The 23,038-nt window shown below is 45.5% G+C and overlaps 1 protein-coding gene across 2 annotated transcripts in view; it reads left to right on the top strand.

The window, feature by feature from the left end:
- Positions 1-23,038, top strand: part of dtnbp1a (dystrobrevin binding protein 1a) — a 46,032-nt gene that overhangs the window by 5,731 nt on the left and 17,263 nt on the right. For both annotated transcript variants that reach the window (XM_038976620.1, XM_038976618.1), the window contains exons 5-7: positions 176-308; positions 2,106-2,238; positions 16,774-16,796. In XM_038976620.1, coding sequence (XP_038832548.1) covers positions 176-308; positions 2,106-2,238; positions 16,774-16,796 — 289 coding nt within the window. The remainder of the gene's footprint in view (positions 1-175; positions 309-2,105; positions 2,239-16,773; positions 16,797-23,038) is intronic.

Here is a 23,038-nt window from a genome sequence, read left to right as displayed (position 1 = left end):
CTCTCTCTCTCTCGTCTTCTCTCTCTCTCTCTCGTCTTCTCTCTCTCTCTCTCTCGTCTTCTCTCTCTCTCTCTCTCTCTCGTCTTCTCTCTCTCTCTCTCTCGTCTTCTCTCTCTCTCTCTCTCTCGTCTTCTCTCTCTTTCGTTTTCTCTCTCTGTCTGTCTGTATGTCTCAGACAGTGGATGGAGAGGTGGTGATGCTGTCTGCACACTGGGAGAAGAGAAGAGCAGCAGTGGTGGAACTACAAGAACAACTACAGCAGATCCCAGGCTTCCTCACAGACCTGGAGACGTGCACCAATCGCATTGGTGAGTGTGCACTATGTCGGAGTTTAGAGTCTTCACTCTTCTGCTCAAGTGTGTACTTGCACACTCTTTCTCGCATGGATTTTTACAATGGTGGAAACTCTCAAGACAATGCTTACACCAAGTGCACACTTGGGGAGGAAAAGGGTGGAAAGTCAGGACGTAGCCTACGTATCATAGACTGCACCAGGAAACCTTTAGGACCAGTCAACAGTGGATCATATTATAGTGGAGAGAAATGTCACAATTCCCTGAATTACTGAATGTCAATGCCACTCTTAATTATTAATTTTTTTGGCCTTTTGTTACCATTGTGTAGAGTAGGTTGAGGTCAGAGGTGTTTATGACGGGCTGAGCTGTGTTCACCTTGAGAGAGCGGTGATACTGTAGGGCACCAGCTGGCACGGCCTGCCTGTTACCTGGGGAGCTTCAGCTGGCACTGGGGTAATAACAGCTACTAGTGCCAACATGGTGAAGGGGGGGTAGGTAGGCAACGACAGAGACAACGGGAAAAGATGAAGCCTTTTTACACATGGCTAGTTTGAAACACAACACGTTTATAGTCTAAGGAGACGGATCTGACATCAAATCTGACTTCAGAATCAGATTCCTAAGCCACCTCCGTAGGTAGCTTGAATTACTTCCACGTCAGATACCATACAGCACGGAGTAGTCTTTGATACTTTCCGTGTTATTCCATGCATCGGCCTCTACCAGTATGTATCGGTCTTCTCTAAATAGTCTCTAGTTTTCTACATTGTTCATGGAATTGGAACCCTGTAATCCGTGTTAGATAGTAGTTGGACTGTTTAGAACTCTGAGGACTTTCATTCCATCATTCTAGAATGGGTGTCTCCTGTCTCAGCCAATGAGTTGCACATGATGTGAATTGTAGCGAGCACATGGGAAATTCCAGTATGAACAGACTGAGAGAAGTGTTCTAGGAAGGTGAAAGAAGCTGAATAGAATTCAGTGGATCTTTAACTTTATTTTGAATATTTCCATGTGTAAGATTTGTTCCTGCCCTGTATAGAGTTCCAGATAATGCCTCAAATATGGCACATTTCCTTTTTAGTTGTATTTGACTTTGGACAGTGATAGTGGTTGGGCTCCCGAGTGGCGCAGCGGTCTAAGGTGAGGGGAGGGTTTGGCCGGGGTAGGCCGTCATTGTAAATAAGAATTTGTTCTTAACTGACTTGCCTAGTTAGATAAAAAATTTAATTAATAAATAGTGCTCCAAGTACAAACAGTTTCCCTATATGACCACCAGATGTCAGTGTTCACTTGAGTTTCAGTAGTGTAGTGAATAATAGTTCCTTTGTGTTTTATTGGAATTATTCACATGAAAATATTATACAGACTGGCAACAGTCTCCCAGCAGCAGTTGGACAGACACAACAGTCTCCCAGCAGCAGTTGGACAGACACAACAGTCTCCCAGCAGCAGTTGGACAGACACAACAGTCTCCCAGCAGCAGTTGGACAGACACAACAGTCTCCCAGCAGCAGATGGACAGACACAACAGTCTCCCAGCAGCAGATGGACAGACACAACAGTCTCCCAGCAGCAGATGGACAGACACAACAATGAGATACAGCTTCACAGCACAATGATGTTGTCATGACAATAGTTCCATCAGGTAGCCTAGCAGTAAAAATCATTGGCACAGTAACTGAAAGGTTACTGGTTTGAATCTGCTGATGTGCCATTGAGCAAAGGAACTTAACCTTAATTGTTCATGTAAGTCGCTCTGGATGACTAAAATGACTAAATGTAAGATGTTCCCTCTGCCACATACAGCCCACCTGGAGGCAGACTTTGAGGAGCTGGAGAGCCGGCTGATGTACCTGGACAACCTGTGTGGTCAGTGTGAGCAGCAGCGCTTCAGACACTTCCAGGTCCTGCAGCTGGAGAACTACAAGAAGAAAAAGAGGTGGGTTTTCCGTTCTCTCTGACCTCAGGATTTTACAACATAATAACATTGTGGTAATTCGTCCTGGCTAATAGTCCACTTAATTTGACAACCATCCGCCAACTTTATATCCCTGAATTATTGTCTGATATAAAAACAGGTTCACCACTTAATGCACCACTGTGCTGCGTCCAGAGGGATTCCTCAGTATCATAGTACTAGGAAAAACAAGCTGCAGGGTCTGTGGTAAATGTGACATTTCAGACATTTTTTAATTTTTTAATACATTTGCAAAAACATCTACATCTGTTTTTGCTTTGTCATTATGGGATATTGTGTATAGATTGACGAGGGAATAAAAAACGAATCAATTTTAGAATAAGGTTATATCGTAAACAAAATGTGGAAAAAGTCAATGGGTCTGAATACTTTCCAAATGCACTGTATGAACAAGCGCCACATAAAATCTGCTGATCGCTATAATTATCACTTAGCCACAGGAAAACACCTTACTGAATCGACAAGCTGCTCTTGTAGCTGCTCATTTGTGACAGATAGACTAGTGTCCTGTCCAGGGGGTGTCCTGGTACATCAAGCTGTCTCACTACAGTAACAGGAGATAGACTAGTGTCCTGTCCAGGGGGTGTACTGGTACATCAAGCTGTCTCACTACAGAAACAGGAGATGGACTAGTGTCCTGTCCAGGGGGTTGTCGTGTCTTTGGCTATGCCGGATTAAGTGATATGACATGCTATTCTATAAAATAATTTCCCTGTAATTAATATTACCTGTTAAGCTAATCATGTAAATTATTTACTAGAAAGTCGGGGCACCACGAAATAATGTTTATAGAGCTGTTATCTTCCGAATAAACTCTTAAAGGCCTGGAGATCTTTTACGTCAGTAGCAGTCAATATTTAATCCTCACCTTATTTAGTCTCATCTGAAAGTTGTAAATTCTTGGTTATCTTCACGAACCCTGGCTAACAAGTTGAATCAGCAATACAAAATTTGGTTTAATTATTTATTTACTAAATACCTAACTAATCACATAGAATTACATATACATAGAATGAATCATACATTGATGGACCTGGTGAACGGAGCCGATATAGGGGCCTGTTACACAAAGAAAAGGGGGGTGGGGTTTGAGTGAAAGAGCGGGAAGACTGAGTAACAAAGGGAGAAGCTATGCTATCGTAAATACAGTATCTTATGCATTCTAAATTTCCGCCCATTTGAGAAAGGAAAATGCAATAAATATTTACTCTGAGCTGCGCGTTGGTAGATTGGTCGTAGATGGTAGGCCGGGTTGTCCTTTGAAGAATGTCTAGTGGTGAACTGGAGCGTGGTAGAATGGATACTCTGTCCGTCCTCTCCTAGCCCACGTTTAGCGGGCGGAGGGGGTAGCACTTATTTAATGAATAAGAGTTCAAAGTTCATACCAAGTTGCCATACTTTAAGCTCATGCTATATTCTGGCTGGTATAGTCAAAATTCATCCTTCCGGCGTGTAGGTCGTCACCTTCACATTGAAATTCATCCTTCCGGCGTGTAGGTCGTCACCTTCACATTGAAATTCATCCTTCCGGCGTGTAGGTCGTCGCCTTCACATTGAAATTCATCCTTCCGGCGTGTAGGTCGTCGCCTTCACATTGAAATTCATCCTTCCGGCGTGTAGGTCGTCACCTTCACATTGAAATTCATCCTTCCGGCGTGTAGGTCGTCACCTTCACATTGAAATTCATCCTTCCGGCGTGTAGGTCGTCACCTTCACATTGAAATTCGATGCTAATTTTGTTAGGTTCTTGCTGAGGTTGGCTTAGTTCTGTAGGTGGTCTTTGTCCTTTCAACGTGGGAATGGTAAGTCCTCACGTCCTTGGAACAGGTTATTATCTGAGCCCTTTTAACATAGGACCGTCGCCCTAACGTCCTCTGAACAGGAAGTTACATTTTCGTCAAGGGGCTTATATAGGATTGGGAGAGAGGGCCTTGTTTCATAGTTTACAACCACTGTCTGTTCACATGGGCGGTGCCACTGAGTTGGCATAGTTTACTCTATGACAAATCGTTCTCTCATTAAGAAGCTAAATTATATTTCATCTTTTCACAAATAGTTTCATTATTTAAACATTTAAATTGCACAACAATTCCATGTGAATCTGATAACTATAATGTGTAGACTTTCTAAGATACAGTTTGTCGTCCTATCATCAGTAATCATGTCTCAGACGCCAACTGAACTGACATCATATTCATTAAGTCCCAACGCATATTTTCAACTGGTTGGATTACCAAAATATGGTTCCGTTTCCCATCTTTTGATGTCACCAGAATCTCTATGTTAACAAAGGGCTTTTTCAAGAGTCAACTCTATAGAGTAGAGAGAGAGAAACGTGGGGGAAGGTATTTATGGAGGTCATAAACCTCTCCCATCAAGCCAACGTCATGACAGGGTGTACTGGTATATCAAGCTGTCTCACTACAGAAACAGAATATAGACTAGTGTCCTGTCCAGGGGGTGTACTGGTACATCAAGCTGCCTCACTACAGAAACAGAAGATGGACTAGGCCAGAGGTCACCAACCTTTTCTGAGTCAAGATCAGTTTCTGAGTCAAAATGCAAGCCAAGATTTACCAAGCCAAGAATTACCGCTCAGATTTTGTTTTATGCAACATTAACCAATTCAAAACAGTTCTATAGCAATGAGGTTTGTAATAGGCTGAAGGCCCAATACAATATCACTGCATATTGGCTCTGCTTCAATTGTCCTGCCAATGTTGTTCTTCTCAGACCAATTTGAAATGATATAAAAAAGGAATATAGGTATATGATCACACTGGTAATAGATAGTTTGTGTTATTACTTGTGAGGCACAGCTGAGTGAGCATAATAATTAGCTTTATTTATTTTTTACTGGACTGATGGTCAGTATGAGGGGAGGGAGGGAACAGCGGTGATGCTGCCTCTCATACGACTCACCGTCCCTCCGCTCTCCCTGCCGCAGCTAAGAAAAGGGGACATGGTCTTCCAGCTGATGGCGAAACTCAAGTCGCACTGCATTATTTCTGCTTCACGCACCAATTCATGTTGTTACTCCTATGAACAGAGAACGTGAAATATTCCTTGATATTAAAAATGACCCGAAGCCGCTAATATTTAACAACGCTAGCTTATCGGAACACTTTCCTCCTCATTCATTGCAACTGCAGTGCTGGTTGTAGTGGAAGTAGGGAGAATATGCATTTATGTCTGATGAAACTGTTGAACCAGGTGTTAACCGTGCTGAATAACCAGTTAAACATGAACTTATACAAACAGCTAACCGTGCTGAATAACCACTTAAACATGAACTCATACAAACAGCTAACCGTGCTGAATAACCACTTAAACATGAACTCACTCATACAAACAGCTAACCGTGCTGAATAACCAGTTAAACATGAAGTCACTCATACAAACAGCTGCTCTCTGCTGTAATCCTTGAATCTCTCTCTAGTCATGGTTTTACAAGTTTTGAAATCTCACACTTTCAACTTATGCTGTACGTTCAAGTTTTTTCTTCTTCTACAGTCTATGGCACAAGCATACTGATTTGAGCTATCTGATTGGGTGGGCTGAGAGAGTGGGCTGACCTGGGGGGTTCTGAGGTAGCGGAACGCATGAGAGAGAGAATAATTCACCTTTATAATAAAGCATTGCATGCATATCACCGTATTGACATAGAGCTGTAGAGACATTTACTGATGTTGCACAAATGGGGACCATTTTTAGTAGCCCAGGGTCCTGGGAAAATGTTGGCCTTTTATAAACACATTACATGAAATTCTACGTCTTTTTACATGACTGGAGACTTTGACAGAATCTTGTTTTAATACCACACACATGATGGAAACGGCAGGCCACTATGACACTGACAAACTGAGAATCCCAGATCAATTAAAAACGTCCTAGTCTTGAATCCATCACCAGCCCAGGCCTCGGTGTGTGGAGGCACGTTGTAGGTTACAATATGAGGAGGAAATTATAGTCCTTTTTTATGTTACCTTTTATTTAACCTGTTTGGGGTGCAGCCCGACGTCGGTACACTTATGACAACATCCAGCTCAAGTGCAGGGCGCGAAATTCAAAAGAGATTTTTTTAAAATATTTAACTTTCACACATTAACAAGTCCAATACAGCATATGAAAGGTACACATCTTGTGAATCCAGCCAACATGTCCGATTTTTAAAATGTTTTACAGGGAAGACACTATGTAAATCTATTAGCTAACCACGTTAGCAAAAGACACCACTTTTCTTACTCCATCTGTTTTTTACTCCATCAGTAGCTATCACAAATTCGACCAAATAAAGATATAAATAGCCACTAACCAAGAAACAACTTCATCAGATGACAGTCTGATAACATATTTATTGTATAGCATATGTTTTGTTAGAAAAATGTGCATATTTCAGGTATAAATCATAGTTTACATTGCAGCTACAGTCAGAAATTGCACCGAAAGCAGACAGAAAAATTACAGACACCAACGCCAAATAACTAAATACTCATCATAAAACATTTCTGAAAAATACATAGTGTACAGCAATTGAAAGACAGGCATCTTGTGATTCCAGACAATATTTCCGATTTATCAAGTGTTTTACAGCGAAAACACAATATAGCGTTATATTAGCGTAGCCACAATAGCCAGAAACACTTGGGCGCCGACGACCAGTTCACATGCACGACAGATATTAGAAATAGCATCATAAAATGTTTCTTACTTTTGGTGATCTTCCGTCAGAATGTTGGACAAGGTGTCCTTTGTCCAGAACAGTCGTTGTTTGGATCTGGAACGGCAAATTTCCCTCTTGATTTAGCATGGGCACTTGCCAAGTGGCACGGATCTCTCCAACGTCAACAAAGTCAGAGAACGGAACACGGCAAAACTCCCGAAAAAATTTCAATAATCTGATTAAACTATATTGAAAAAAAAATAATAGGGGGATTGGAGGGACGCCATGTGCGACTGACGTGTTTTCCGTTTGCTCCCGTGGTATTTTTAAAGTTTATGTGAATTTTGCAGCAGAACCGTATTTATTTTCATATATTATTTTGGTGATCCCTTCCCGTAAAAACCAAGACTACTTTACTTCCAAATGTCAGCATGTCGACGAAACATAAGGCCAAAAGCATGACTTTGAGAAAACCCGGCCTACAAGACACACTCTCATCACCGCCCTCCCCTGAGCCTGACGGCCCGGGGACTGATACTTTACCCGGGGGGGCGGCTTGGCCTGGCGGCGCTGAAGTGAACATTCTCGAGGCCATCAAACTACTACGCTCTGAGATAGTTGAAATGAAAACGGAGGTGGTTGCTACGATTGAGGCCCGAATAAAGGAGGTTTCGGATACTTTAAAAGCAGATCTAACCATCCTGCGGAACGAGACGGTGCCAGCAATCACATCACTCAAAACAACAATGGCGTCGCACACTACAACGATTGCAGCACTGGAGACCTTCGCTACAAATGTCTCCGACTTAACTACATCCCTGGAGGCTGACGTGAAACGCCTAGCTGCGGATTTGAAAAAGGTGAAGGAGAGCTGTGTAAGTTTAGAGGGATTCTCTCGCCGCAATAACCTGAGACTTGTATCAGTCCCAGAGTCAGCGGAAATGCCTCGCGCCACGGATTTCGTTTCTGGGCTGCTGAAGGATGTTCTTGCCTTAGATGAAAAGCCCCTGATTGATCGTGCCCACCGGTCGCTGCGCCCAAAGCCCCGGGATGGGGAGAGGCCCCGTGACATAATTCTTCGAGTGCACTTTTTCCATGAGAAGATGGAGATTCTCCGACGAGCCCGCAATACCACTCTGAGCTTTCAAGGACAGAGCTTCTCCATCTACCAGGACTACTCCCCCACTGTTTCCAGGCAGTGCGCAGCTTTCGGACAGGCCAAACGACTACTTCGGGACCATCCAGGTGTGAAGTACGGACTGCGATTCCCGGCCCGTTTATGGCTATCTCATGATGGTAAAGACTACACATTTGAATCTCCGGATGAGGCTCTCTCTCACATTCAACGTCACATCAAGAAGTCTTGAACTTGCTCATAGTTCAGCAACTGTTGCTTGCGAACTGTGGATAGTAAGTAACCCACCTGTGGTACAATTATGTTTAGCTACAACATGCTAATTTTGTATAGTTGGGGAGTTAGCGAACCCATTCAGGCCTATTTAATGTGATCTAATGTTTTGATCATCTAGTGTGCTTGCCTTACAAGCATTCAGTCATTTTAATTTCATTGTATTGAGGTTTTACTATACTCATGTGTTTTCTAGGCTGTCTTGCTCACCTATTCAGTTTGTTTACATAGCGTCTCAGTGACTCAAAATATTCTTGGTTATTTGCTTACTGCATCCGTTTGCATTGACCCAGTAAACAGTAAATGCTTCCCGAGGCGACACGTTTTTTGGGGTCACTTAAATTTTAAAAGTTCTGAGCGTCATTTATGCCCAGCAAGCGTTCAACGTTGCGCACACGTAGTTTTTTGGTCTTGGTTGTAAGCTGTCTTACTACGATTTCCTTACTTCAAATTAGGTTTTCGGCTGAGAGCCTTTGTACATTTTCTTTATTTTCTTTATTTTCTCTCTCAAATGCCTGTTATAAGACTGGGAATATAATTATATACATCTGCAAGTGGTGCTTTTGTAATTTCGTCTGCACAAGGGATTCACTTTTATTATTTTTTATTTAAAAAATGATTATCTCTTTTTGCTGTTTGATCCACTAACAAAACGCGACTTTAAAGAGCGGGACTGTGGGTTTAGGTTTAAGACCGCACTCTCACAGACATACTGTGCGAAGAGAACATGTTCTATTTAGGCTTGTACCTCGTTTGGGGAGGTATTGTCTGGGATGGGGGGAGGGGGTGGGGGGAGGGGTTGAATTGTTCAGTAATAATGTTGTCATTCTGTCTTTTTTTTTTTTTTTTTCTGTACTTTTTCCAAACATCTACCACCGTACATTATTACTCTGAGACAAGTTATTCTGGGGTTTTTGGGCGCTCATTGCTTTTCCATTCTATGCTCTAATGACAGGGTTGTATAACGGGAATGCCCAGAGGGGCCAAAACAATGCGATCAAGTACATTTCGTGGAACACCAAAGGGGTTAATAACCCAGTGAAGCGTAAGAGGGTGCTGACACACTTAAAGGGTTTGAATGCAAATGTTGCATTTCTACAAGAGACTCACTTGAGGACTGGTGAGCACTTTAGGATGCATAGGGATTGGGTTGGTCAAGTGTTCCACTCTAACTTTCATAGTAAATCAAGAGGGGCTGCCATTTTGGTTGATAAAGCCACTCCCTTTGTAGCTTCTGAGGTTATCGCTGATCCTAAGGGACGATACGTCATAGTAACCGGTAAACTGTTTTCTACCCCTCTTGTTTTGGCTAGTGTTTATGCTCCCAATTGGGATGACACAAGTTTCATTTCTTCCTTTTTGTCTGCTATACCCAATTTAGATTCTCATTTGTTGATTTTAGGGGGGGATTTCAACTGCAAAATGTCCCCAGTTCTTGACAAGTCCTCACGAACAACTACAGGCCCATCTAAATGTGCCCTACTTATTCAAGCCTTTCTTCAGAAATATGCCATGCTTGAGGCCTGGCGTTTCCTACATCCTACAGATAGACAGTATTCCTTTTATTCTCATGTTCATCAAACATACTCCCGGATTGATTACTTCTTTTTGGACAAAAAACTTCTGCCTAACCTTCGGCAGTGTACTTACAAGAGTATTGTTATTTCTGACCATTCACCATTAGTGCTTGAACTAGAGTTTCCCCAGCGACCTCCTATGTGTTATCAATGGCGTCTTAACCCCATTTTACTCTCAGATAAGGAGTTTGTCAATTTCATTTCTTCTGAAATCACCTTATTCCTAGAAACTAATTCAACACCAGGTATGTCCTGCTCTACCATATGGGAGTCTCTCAAAGCATACCTACGTGGCCAAATTATTTCCTATACAGCCAACCAAAACAGAGTTCGCTCTCAGCGACTTCGGGACCTGAGCGAATCCATAGCCACATTGGATGAGAAGTATGCTACGGTTCCTTCCTCTGATCTGCATAAAGAGCGCCAACTACTCCAATCTGAATTTGATGAGCTTTCTACCAGGCAAGCTGAACAGTTACTCTTGCGAGCTCGGTACAGAGTGTATGAACAAGGCGACAAGGCCAGTAAACTCCTTGCACATCAGATCCGTAAATCTGAGGCCTCACGTTTAATCCCACAAATAAGGACCCCGTCTGGTGCCACCACAGTTATACATAAAGAGATCAATGATCAATTCAAACAATTTTACTCTGCGCTATACACCTCTGAATCCCCTCAAGACCCTTTGCTGATTGATTCCTTCTTTAACGGCCTGAATATGCCTTCAATTGATACAGACACCCATGACTGTCTAGAAGAAGAATTTACACCTGAGGAGATTGCAACAGCAGTGTCCGCAATGAAAAGTGGTAAATCACCGGGTCCGGATGGTTTTCCAACCGAATTTTACAGGACGTTTTCTGGTCTGCTTTGCCCATTCTTGTCTCGACTATTTGCAGAGTGCCTTAATACCTCAAAGCTACCGCCTAGTCTCTATCAGGCTTCAATTTCATTACTATTAAAGAAAAACAAAGACCCCCTGGAATGTGGATCCTATCGCCCAATCTCGCTTTTAAACTGTGATTACAAAATCCTAGCCAAGCTTTTAGCCATCCGTATGGAAGGCTCGCTGCATCAAGTAATACACTCTGACCAGACTGGCTTTGTGAGAAATAGGCATTTGTTTTTCAATATTAGGCGCCTTATGAATATACTGTACTCCCCAGCGTCGGAGGACCCAGAGGTGGTGGTCTCACTTGATGCAGAAAAAGCGTTTGACCGCGTTGAGTGGGATTACCTAACAGCTACCCTTTATAGATTTGGCTTTGGCCCAAAATTCATTGCGTGGATAAAGATTCTTTATTTTTCCCCCATGGCTTCGGTACGGACTAACAACTTGTCCTCTGACTATTTTCCCTTGCACCGCGGATCCAGACAGGGCTGTCCACTCTCCCCCTTGTTGTTTGCTTTGGCAATCGAACCTCTCGCCATTGCACTACGCTCTAATGATGCCATTCAAGGAATAAGCAGGACGGGCTCAGAGCAGAAAGTCTCGCTATATGCGGATGACCTCCTTTTGTTTATCTCTAACCCTGATACCTCATTGCCACGCGCCTTATCTGTTCTTAAAAGGTTTGGATCAATCTCAGGGTACAAGCTGAATCTAGGCAAGAGTGAGCTTTTTCCTGTAAACAAGGCTGCTTTAAAGTGCTCTTTTACAAGTTCTCAGTTTAGGATTGTCCGGGATCAATTCACCTACTTGGGAGTTAAAGTGACAAGGAAATATTCAAATCTGTTTCAGGAAAACTTGGTTGCTCTAGCAGACAGTTTGAAACAATCTTTTACTTTTTGGAATGCGCTACCTCTTTCTCTTATCGGAAGGATTAATGTCATTAAAATGAGTGTGTTGCCCAAATTTCTATATTTATTTCAATGTTTACCCATTTTTATTCCAAAATCTTTTTTTATTTCACTGGATCAAACATTCATGCATTTTATTTGGGATGGCAAGGTACCACGGATTGGTAGAAAACATTTACAGAAGCCTAGGTCATTGGGGGGTTTAGCTCTACCAAATTTTCAGACATACTATTGGGCTGCAAATTTCAGAGCCCTTCTGTACTGGCTGCAGACTGATCCTACTGGCCCTAGACCAATCTGGGTCCAGATGGAGTCTGAATCGTGTAAACCTGCTGCACTTTCTTCTGTGTTGTGCTCGTCTCTCCCAGTGTCCCTAGGCAAAAGGTGTGTCAACCCAATTGTAAAGCAGTCTCTTAAAATTTGGAATCAGTTCCGTTTAGCCTTTGGCCTCCGAGGCTTTTCTCTCAGGCCCAATCAATCAGAACATTTTATTTCCTCCATCTTTGAATGATGGGGCTTTTGGCATCTGGCACTCACTAGGCCTCTCCTCACTAGCCCAATTATTCTTTGATGATACATTTGCCTCTTTTGCTCAGCTACAGGAAAGGTTCAACCTCCCCCAATCCCACTTTTTCCGCTATCTCCAGACTAGGAACTTTGTCAGAGCTAACACACCTGAATTTCCCCATAGGCCTGCGAATACAGCTATAGAGAGCATCCTGGAGCTGAACAAGCTTCCTAGGGGCGCAATTTCAGATGTATATGCAATCATTCATGACTTACAGAACCCTTCTTTGGTGCCTTTAAAGACTCGATGGGAAAAGGATTTGGGCGAGGAACTTGGGGAAGACACCTGGGAATCTGTGCTGCGCAGGGTGCATTCGTCCTCTTTTAGCACTAGACACAGCCTCATTCAATTCAAGGTGGTTCACCGTATCCACTGGTCTGGGGCCAGACTTGGAAGAATATTCTCTGATTTTGATCCTACCTGTGTCAGATGTAAAATTGAACCAGCCACACTGTTGCATATGTTCTGGGGCTGTCATAAACTGTCAGGTTTCTGGGAATTAATATTTAAATGTTTCTCTGATATATATAACACTGTTATAGATCCCTCTCCCCTTACAGCCCTTTTTGGAGTACTGCCCATAGGTACCCCCCTGTCAAGAATCCAGTCGGACACTGTTGCTTATACAACTCTTTTAGCTAGACGGCTAATACTACAGAACTGGAAGATGGCAGCTCCCCCATCTTATAAATATTGGGTGAGAGATGTGCTGTGCTCTCTGAAACTAGAAAAAAATTAAATTCAATTCACGTGGGAACCCCAAACTGTTTAATGAGGCTTGGGCTCCATTCCGGTCTTACTTTAAACAGTCCATCCTCTGATGGCATTCCTATTAAAACCAAAATAAGTCTGTATTTGACCCCCCTGTGACTTAGAGGTTGGATGAGCATTTCTGTGTTTTTTTCTGGGGTGGGGCTGGGGGGCATTAAGGTTGATGTGCTTATTGATTGTGACCTGTGGATGCCTTGTTCATCTTGCCCGGGCAGAGACTAAGGTGTGAGCTTGTTTTTCCCAGTTATTTTTATTTTTTAATTCTGTTCACGCCTACATAAAATTATTATTATTCATTTTTTATTTTAAAGCATTGTAAACTTTTTATTTTTGGTCCAGTGGATGGTTGGTCTGTGGCCTTGACTGTCTGTGAGTGGTTGCATTTCTCCACCCCATCCCTTGACTGTTTACAGGAACAATGGTGAGGTGTTTGCTCTGTCCCTATACTATAGATTGCCCTTTAACCTTTTGTAGCCTTCTGCCTGGTGTGTTTAACTTGTCTAAAGTATGGTATCTTTAAAGTTATTTTTTTTATATGTATTATTTGTATTTTTTCTAGTTGAGTATATTATTTATATTGCTTTGTCTTGTCTGTGTGTGTAAAACTTAATAAACAGAGTTTTCAACAAAAAAAAACTATATTGAAAAAACATACTTTACGATGATATGGTCACATGTATCAAATAAAATCTAAACCGGAGATGTTAGTCGTCCATAACGACAGCTAAACAGAAGGCAAATCCATGTCCCCTTTCGCGCGCTCCAGAAACAGGAAATGGACGGTCACGTCATACAAAGAGCTTTAATTCCACCTCAGACCAAGATAAACACGAAATTTCTTCTCTCACCGCCTCTTGACAACCAGGGGAAGGTGTATGAAGTGTACGTAGACTCTTACGTATCATGCCCATGTATAGGCAGGAAGTTGAACAGAGCATCGATTTCTGACATTCCACTTCCTGGTCAGGAAATGTGCTGCAGAATGAGTTCTGTTTCACTCAGAGAAATAATTCAAACGGTTTTAGAAACTAGAGAGTGTTTTCTATCCAATAGTAATAATAATATGCATATTGTACGAGCAAGAATTGAGTACGAGGCCGTTTGAAATGGGCACGATTTAACTGGCTACTCAATACTGCCCCTTGCAGCCATAAGAAGTTAACTAGGCAAGTCAGTTAAGAACTAATTCTTATTTACAATGACGGTCTACACCGGCCAAACCTGGACGACGCTGGACCAATTGTGCACCACCCTATGGGACTCCCAATCACGGCCGGATGTGATACAGCCTGGATTCGAACCAGGGACTGTAGTGACGCCGCTTGCACTAAGATGCAGTGCCTTAGACCGCTGCATCACTCGGGAGCCCAGTTTCACTGAATCACTCAATGATGAGCAGCTCACTCTCTGGTGATTGTCGATGTGCTCGTGCCAAAGCTTCTCTCTCTCTCTCTTTTTGTGAAACTATATTTGGAAGTTGATCTAATATGTTGGTAGCCTACAGCAGAGTGTTTTCAGCAGAAGCCATTTGCTTTCCAACCTGTGTTATCCCTCGATTTGTATTTGAAATATTGCGAAAGGCCTGTTTTGTCTGGGTGCTGTGTGTTCACTGCGTTCCCGACTGTAGGCTATTTATTTATATTGGGCTACAATCCACAGCTGTTGGTCCTCTGTGGCTAAATTCTATGCTTCTTCCTGGTGTTGTATTCTGAATTATTACATTTATTTCAACAGACAGACAACAGACAGCAGTAATTCTATAACTTTGGTAAATGTATTTCCATTAATCAGGGGTGCTGCAGTTCGTTCAGAACCTTTCATGTAGCTATGATTCTATAAGGAAATACATGATGCAGTGCAACGCTGGAGAGATGAGTTGCAGGCTCCTCATGTCTAGCAGAGTAGAGGGAGCGAGATAACAACTAGAATGAGATTCACTTTCAGTGATTTATGTGAGACATAATGAAGCGCTTCTCACACCGCCGCCGCCACGCGTCAAACTGGTTACAATGTTGCACAAACCATAAACCCGGACCGGCCCAAATCAACTCTTTAGAATCTACTTTTATACATTACGTTTTTTGTGGGGGCAGGAGAATGAACTGAGGCAACTCGAATTAATTTTTATTGGCTTTGATTAGAATGTTTACATTGCAAAATTATTTGTCATTCCTGGAGAGGTACCGGATCCGGCCAAATAGGCTCCGGAACAAACCAGTCGGAAACGGAGAGGTGCCGGGTCCTGATCCGGCTCAAATTAAGCACTGGCCCAATGTCATCTGTTCAAAGGAAAACAACATGCCTGTGATTCATGTCAGGCCTGGGCATTATAGTGCTTATAGTCGTCCGGGTTTGGCCGGGGTAGGCAATCATGATAAATAAGAATTTGTTCTTAACTGACTTGCCTACTTAGATAAAAGTTAAATAAAAAACATTTGTGTTTCTAGTTGTACTTTGCCATTAAACAGGCTCCTATAGCCCTGGCTGTTAAGTGATGTGTAAACCCAGGCAGCTGAAAGACTTTGTTTCTGGCCTTGATTCACAGATGGAAGGTTATTGTTCATCTGAGGGTGTAGACTAGAGGGAGAGAGGAGCTGATGGGAGGTTATTGTTCATCTGAGGGTGTAGACTAGAGAGAGAGAGGAGCTGATGGGAGGTTATTGTTCATCTGAGGGTGTAGACTAGAGAGAGAGAGGAGCTGATGGGAGGTTATTGTTCATCTGAGGGTGTAGACTAGAGAGAGAGAGGAGCTGATGGGAGGTTATTGTTCATCTGAGGGTGTAGACTAGAGAGAGAGAGGAGCTGATGGGAGGTTATTGTTCATCTGAGGGTGTAGACTAGAGAGAGAGAGGAGCTGATGGGAGGTTATTGTTCATCTGAGGGTGTAGACTAGAGAGGAGCTGATGGGAGGTTATTGTTCATCTGAGGGTGTAGACTAGAGAGAGGAGATGATGGGAGGTTATTGTTCATCTGAGGGTGTAGACTAGAGAGAGAGGAGCTGATGGGAGGTTATTGTTCATCTGAGGGTGTAGACTAGAGAGAGAGAGAGGAGCTGATGGGAGGTTATTGTTCATCTGAGGGTGTAGACTAGAGAGAGGAGCTGATGGGAGGTTATTGTTCATCTGAGGGTGTAGACTAGAGAGAGGAGATGATGGGAGGTTATTGTTCATCTGAGGGTGTAGACTAGAGAGAGAGGAGCTGATGGGAGGTTATTGTTCATCTGAGGGTGTAGACTAGAGAGAGAGAGAGGAGCTGATGGGAGGTTATTGTTCATCTGAGGGTGTAGACTAGAGAGAGGAGCTGATGGGAGGTTATTGTTCATCTGAGGGTGTAGACTAGAGAGAGAGAGAGAGAGGAGCTGATGGGAGGTTATTGTTCATCTGAGGGTGTAGACTAGAGAGAGAGAGGAGCTGATGGGAGGTTATTGTTCATCTGAGGGTGTAGACTAGAGAGAGAGAGGAGCTGAACTCTGCTGTATCTGAATGAAGCTTTAGAATGAGCATCATGTAATTATGGACTCACTGTAGCAGCACTTTGCAGTTGTTGTTGTTAAATGAAAAGCATGTTACAATTGAAATGTCTTCCTGTTATTTCTGGTCCTGCAGTTTGTCTTCATAGATAGTAAAGGAACAAGCTGTAAAGACTCACAGAGGAGGAGTGACACTAGTGAAACGACTGCTTCTAACTGTTGTTCCTATTTTCTTTACAGGAAAGAGCTGGAGTCTCTCAAAGGTAAGAACCCCTCTAAACAGAACATTATTCTGTACAGTCAGTAAGGTTCCCTCTAAACAGAACATTATCCTATACAGTCAGTAAGGTTCCCTCTAAACAGAACATTATTCTATACAGTCAGTAAGGTTCCCTCTAAACAGAACATTATTCTATACAGTCAGTAAGGTCCCCTCTAAACAGAACATTATCCTATACAGTCAGTAAGGTTCCCTCTAAACAGAACATTATCCTATACAGTCAGTAAGGTTCCCTCTAAACAGAACATTATCCTATACAGTCAGTAAGAACCCCTCTAAACAGAACATTATTCTATACAGTCAGCAAGGTCCCCTCTAAACAGAACATTATTCTATACAGTCAGTAAGATGTCCTGTAAACATGCAGCCTATATTGTAAATGTTATACTAGGATGTTGTGAAAAGCCAGTTTTTTTTAATGATAATTTCCGTTTCACGTCGTCTCACATCTTCATGGTGTCTTGAGGCTTGGGAAATGAACATGGCAGTAGCCGTATCTGTCGTTTCTTTCACTCAGAGTTGTTCCCCACATCTGATGTGTAATTTGTCTCCTAGACCCCAGTTAACATCAAACAGCGTGTAGGGTTGTTATAGTCATTATTTACAAGCTTGACATTAATTAACCTCTTAGGGCGTCTTTGAGAGAGCAGATTGCTGGTTTCAAGATAGAATCCCTTTGGCACAAGCTGCGTCACATTACCCTCTACGTCATAATGAACCTCTCAGCACGTATATCCTGGTCCTGGTATGAGTTTTCATGCTACAGTGCAACGTTACATGACCCCCTTTTGACTGTCTACCGGATCATAATATGATGGATCTCCACTAAAGGGCCTGTCACGCTCTCTGAATGGGATGCAGATCAAGTCAATACAGAAGTCACTATTTCTAGCGGTTTTGTGTTTGTGTGACAGGCGTTGCGAATCGTCCCGGACTGAGACGCCGTCTGGCAGACAGACCTGAAAGAGAACGTCATCACGACAGTTTTGTGTTTGTGTGACAGGCGTTGCGAATCGTCCCGGACTGAGACGCCGTCTGGCAGACAGACCTGAAAGAGAACGTCATCACGACAGTTTTGTGTTTGTGTGACAGGCGTTGCGAATCGTCCCGGACTGAGACGCCGTCTGGCAGACAGACCTGAAAGAGAACGTCATCACGACAGTTTTGTGTTTGTGTGACAGGCGTTGCGAATCGTCCTGGAACTGAGACGCTGTCTGGCAGACAGACCTGAAAGAGAACGTCATCACGACAGTTTTGTGTTTGTGTGACAGGCGTTGCGAATCGTCCCGGACTGAGACGCTGTCTGGCAGACAGACCTGAAAGAGAACGTCATCACGACAGTTTTGTGTTTGTGTGACAGGCGTTGCGAATCGTCCCGGACTGAGACGCCGTCTGGCAGACAGACCTGAAAGAGAACGTCATCACGACAGTTTTGTGTTTGTGTGACAGGCGTTGCGAATCGTCCCGGACTGAGACGCCGTCTGGCAGACAGACCTGAAAGAGAACGTCATCACGACAGTTTTGTGTTTGTGTGACAGGCGTTGCGAATCGTCCCGGACTGAGACGCCGTCTGGCAGACAGACCTGAAAGAGAACGTCATCACGACAGTTTTGTGTTTGTGTGACAGGCGTTGCGAATCGTCCCGGACTGAGACGCCGTCTGGCAGACAGACCTGAAAGAGAACGTCATCACGACAGTTTTGTGTTTGTGTGACAGGCGTTGCGAATCGTCCCGGACTGAGACGCCGTCTGGCAGACAGACCTGAAAGAGAACGTCATCACGACAGTTTTGTGTTTGTGTGACAGGCGTTGCGAATCGTCCTGGAACTGAGACGCCGTCTGGCAGACAGACCTGAAAGAGAACGTCATCACGACAGTTTTGTGTTTGTGTGACAGGCGTTGCGAATCGTCCCGGACTGAGACGCCGTCTGGCAGACAGACCTGAAAGAGAACGTCATCACGACAGTTTTGTGTTTGTGTGACAGGCGTTGCGAATCGTCCTGGAACTGAGACGCTGTCTGGCAGACAGACCTGAAAGAGAACGTCATCACGACAGTTTTGTGTTTGTGTGACAGGCGTTGCGAATCGTCCCGGACTGAGACGCTGTCTGGCAGACAGACCTGAAAGAGAACGTCATCACGACAGTTTTGTGTTTGTGTGACAGGCGTTGCGAATCGTCCCGGACTGAGACGCCGTCTGGCAGACAGACCTGAAAGAGAACGTCATCACGACAGTTTTGTGTTTGTGTGACAGGCGTTGCGAATCGTCCCGGACTGAGACGCCGTCTGGCAGACAGACCTGAAAGAGAACGTCATCACGACAGTTTTGTGTTTGTGTGACAGGCGTTGCGAATCGTCCCGGACTGAGACGCCGTCTGGCAGACAGACCTGAAAGAGAACGTCATCACGACAGTTTTGTGTTTGTGTGACAGGCGTTGCGAATCGTCCCGGACTGAGACGCCGTCTGGCAGACAGACCTGAAAGAGAACGTCATCACGACAGTTTTGTGTTTGTGTGACAGGCGTTGCGAATCGTCCCGGACTGAGACGCCGTCTGGCAGACAGACCTGAAAGAGAACGTCATCACGACAGTTTTGTGTTTGTGTGACAGGCGTTGCGAATCGTCCTGGAACTGAGACGCCGTCTGGCAGACAGACCTGAAAGAGAACGTCATCACGACAGTTTTGTGTTTGTGTGACAGGCGTTGCGAATCGTCCTGGAACTGAGACGCCGTCTGGCAGACAGACCTGAAAGAGAACGTCATCACGACAGTTTTGTGTTTGTGTGACAGGCGTTGCGAATCGTCCTGGAACTGAGACGCCGTCTGGCAGACAGACCTGAAAGAGAACGTCATCACGACAGTTTTGTGTTTGTGTGACAGGCGTTGCGAATCGTCCCGGACTGAGACGCCGTCTGGCAGACAGACCTGAAAGAGAACGTCATCACGACAGTTTTGTGTTTGTGTGACAGGCGTTGCGAATCGTCCCGGACTGAGACGCCGTCTGGCAGACAGACCTGAAAGAGAACGTCATCACGACTGTGGTTTTGCTCAACATCTCAACGTGTTTGATGTGCACGCTCATTAGTTTAATGACATCTTAACGTGAAACCCCCCACCAGGGAATAAAATATGTTTCACAGCTATATACACAGTATCTTGACAGAATAGCTAGTTGTGACGTTATCGAAGCGAACATGATGAGGTTCCCTTGTTGGAGGCAGATTACAGGCTCCCAGGGTGCATCCCAAAGGGCACCCTGTTCTCTATATAGTGCACTGCTTTTGACCAGAGGTCCTGGCCGTGCACTAAATGGGGAATAGAGTGTCATTTGGGACGCAGGCACAGTGAGAGTCAGGGAGGGGAGGAGAAATGGGTCGACCTGACAGTGATGTGTCCAGAAAATAGTTTGACGCTAGAAGCTTAGTCCTGTCCAGTGTCTATAATGAATCATTCATGAGCCATTCAATAACCACTTTACTAGTCTGTCTGTGTGTGTGGTACTAAAAAAGAAAATAGCGATTTGGATGTTGCTATGCAGAGTTGCATTCTCAGGATATGAATAATGGAAGGCGATCAATGAGTGTGTCTGTTGTGGTCTTTTGAACAGGTCGGCTGTTCTCTGTGAAATGTTATTGTCCATGGATATTCTCATCTGGAAATGTTACGTGGTAGAATACATATTTATTTTTGTATAGTTAATATTCATATGTGGCTTATATTATTTATATTTGTGGCTTTTATTTCGTATTAACATATAAATTAAACTGAATGGGCCAGAATAGCAGTAAGACACAAGATTTTGGCTTTGGGGGGGTACATTTCCTTGAAATTCTCCTCGCCTCATTATGCATGACATTAATTTCCTGTTGTAGCCAGGATGGGAACTGCTTAGAACACCCCACCACCTTGCTATTTTTAGTTGGAGTGATCTAACACATTAGATACACCACAGAGATAATGTCACAATAAGGAGTTAAAGAAAGGAATTAGATGTGAACACTAGTTTGTCCCCTTCAGCAAGCCAGGTAAACAACACGTCATTTGTTATATATGTTGAGACATAAATTGCAGATCTTTTCAGAGATGTATATTTTATATGTCTGTTCTCTACACTTTTAGATTTGTTTAGTCAGATTTTAAGCAGTGTCTGTATCCCAAATAGCACCCAATACCCTATATAGGGCACTATTTTTGGCCTGGGCCCTGGTCAATAGGGTGCCATTTGGGATGCTTTTGGGATGCTACCTGGAAGCAGTGTGGTCTTGTTCAGTACTGCAGGAGCAGAGTCTTTCTAGTAGAAACAGAGAGCTGCTGAGCTAATGTGAGGAGATCAAACTAAAGGCTTGTGTCTTAACCGCAGATGGGACGGGCGTGACCGTGTCTTAACCGCAGATGGAACGGGCGTGACCGTGTCTTAACCACCGACGGAACGGGCGTGACCGCGTCTTAACCACCGACGGAACGGGCGTGACCGCGTCTTAACCACCGACGGAACGGGCGTGACCGCGTCTTAACCACAGACGGGACGGGCGTGACCGCGTCTTAACCACAGACGGGACGGGCGTGACCGCGTCTTAACCACAGACGGGACGGGCGTGACCGCGTCTTAACCACAGACGGGACGGGCGTGACCGCGTCTTAACCACAGACGGGACGGGCGTGACCGCGTCTTAACCACAGACGGGACGGGCGTGACCGCGTCTTAACCACAGACGGGACGGGCGTGACCGCGTCTTAACCACAGACGGGACGGGCGTGACCGCGTCTTAACCACAGACGGGACGGGCGTGACCGCGTCTTAACCACAGACGGGACGGGCGTGACCGCGTCTTAACCACAGACGGGACGGGCGTGACCGCGTCTTAACCACAGACGGGACGGGCGTGACCGCGTCTTAACCACAGACGGGACGGGCGTGACCGCGTCTTAACCACAGACGGGACGGGCGTGACCGCGTCTTAACCACAGACGGGACGGGCGTGACCGCGTCTTAACCACAGACGGGACGGGCGTGACCGCGTCTTAACCACAGACGGGACGGGCGTGACCGCGTCTTAACCACAGACGGGACGGGCGTGACCGCGTCTTAACCACAGACGGGACGGGCGTGACCGCGTCTTAACCACAGACGGGACGGGCGTGACCGCGTCTTAACCACAGACGGGACGGGCGTGACCGCGTCTTAACCACCGACGGGACGGGCGTGACCGCGTCTTAACCACCGACGGGACGGGCGTGACCGCGTCTTAACCACCGACGGGACGGGCGTGACCGCGTCTTAACCACCGACGGGACGGGCGTGACCGCGTCTTAACCACCGACGGGACGGGCGTGACCGCGTCTTAACCACCGACGGGACGGGCGTGACCGCGTCTTAACCACCGACGGGACGGGCGTGACCGCGTCTTAACCACCGACGGGACGGGCGTGACCGCGTCTTAACCACCGACGGGACGGGCGTGACCGCGTCTTAACCACCGACGGGACGGGCGTGACCGCGTCTTAACCACCGACGGGACGGGCGTGACCGCGTCTTAACCACCGACGGGACGGGCGTGACCGCGTCTTAACCACCGACGGGACGGGCGTGACCGCGTCTTAACCACCGACGGGACGGGCGTGACCGCGTCTTAACCACCGACGGGACGGGCGTGACCGCGTCTTAACCACCGACGGGACGGGCGTGACCGCGTCTTAACCACCGACGGGACGGGCGTGACCGCGTCTTAACCACCGACGGGACGGGCGTGACCGCGTCTTAACCACAGACGGAACGGGCGTGACCGCGTCTTAACCACAGACGGGACGGGCGTGACCGCGTCTTAACCACCGACGGGACGGGCGTGACCGCGTCTTAACCACCGACGGGACGGGCGTGACCGCGTCTTAACCACCGACGGGACGGCCGTGACCGCGTCTTAACCACCGACGGGACGGCCGTGACCGCGTCTTAACCACCGACGGGACGGCCGTGACCGCGTCTTAACCACCGACGGGACGGGCGTGACCGCGTCTTAACCACCGACGGGACGGGCGTGACCGCGTCTTAACCACCGACGGGACGGGCGTGACCGCGTCTTAACCACCGACGGGACGGGCGTGACCGCGTCTTAACCACCGACGGGACGGGCGTGACCGCGTCTTAACCACCGACGGGACGGGCGTGACCGCGTCTTAACCACAGACGGAACGGGCGTGACCGCGTCTTAACCACCGACGGGACGGCC

Source organism: Salvelinus namaycush, chromosome 37 (assembly GCF_016432855.1).
Source record: "Salvelinus namaycush isolate Seneca chromosome 37, SaNama_1.0, whole genome shotgun sequence".
Taxonomy (NCBI): domain Eukaryota; kingdom Metazoa; phylum Chordata; class Actinopteri; order Salmoniformes; family Salmonidae; genus Salvelinus; species Salvelinus namaycush.
This window is presented reverse-complemented; position numbering and strand designations above follow the sequence as displayed.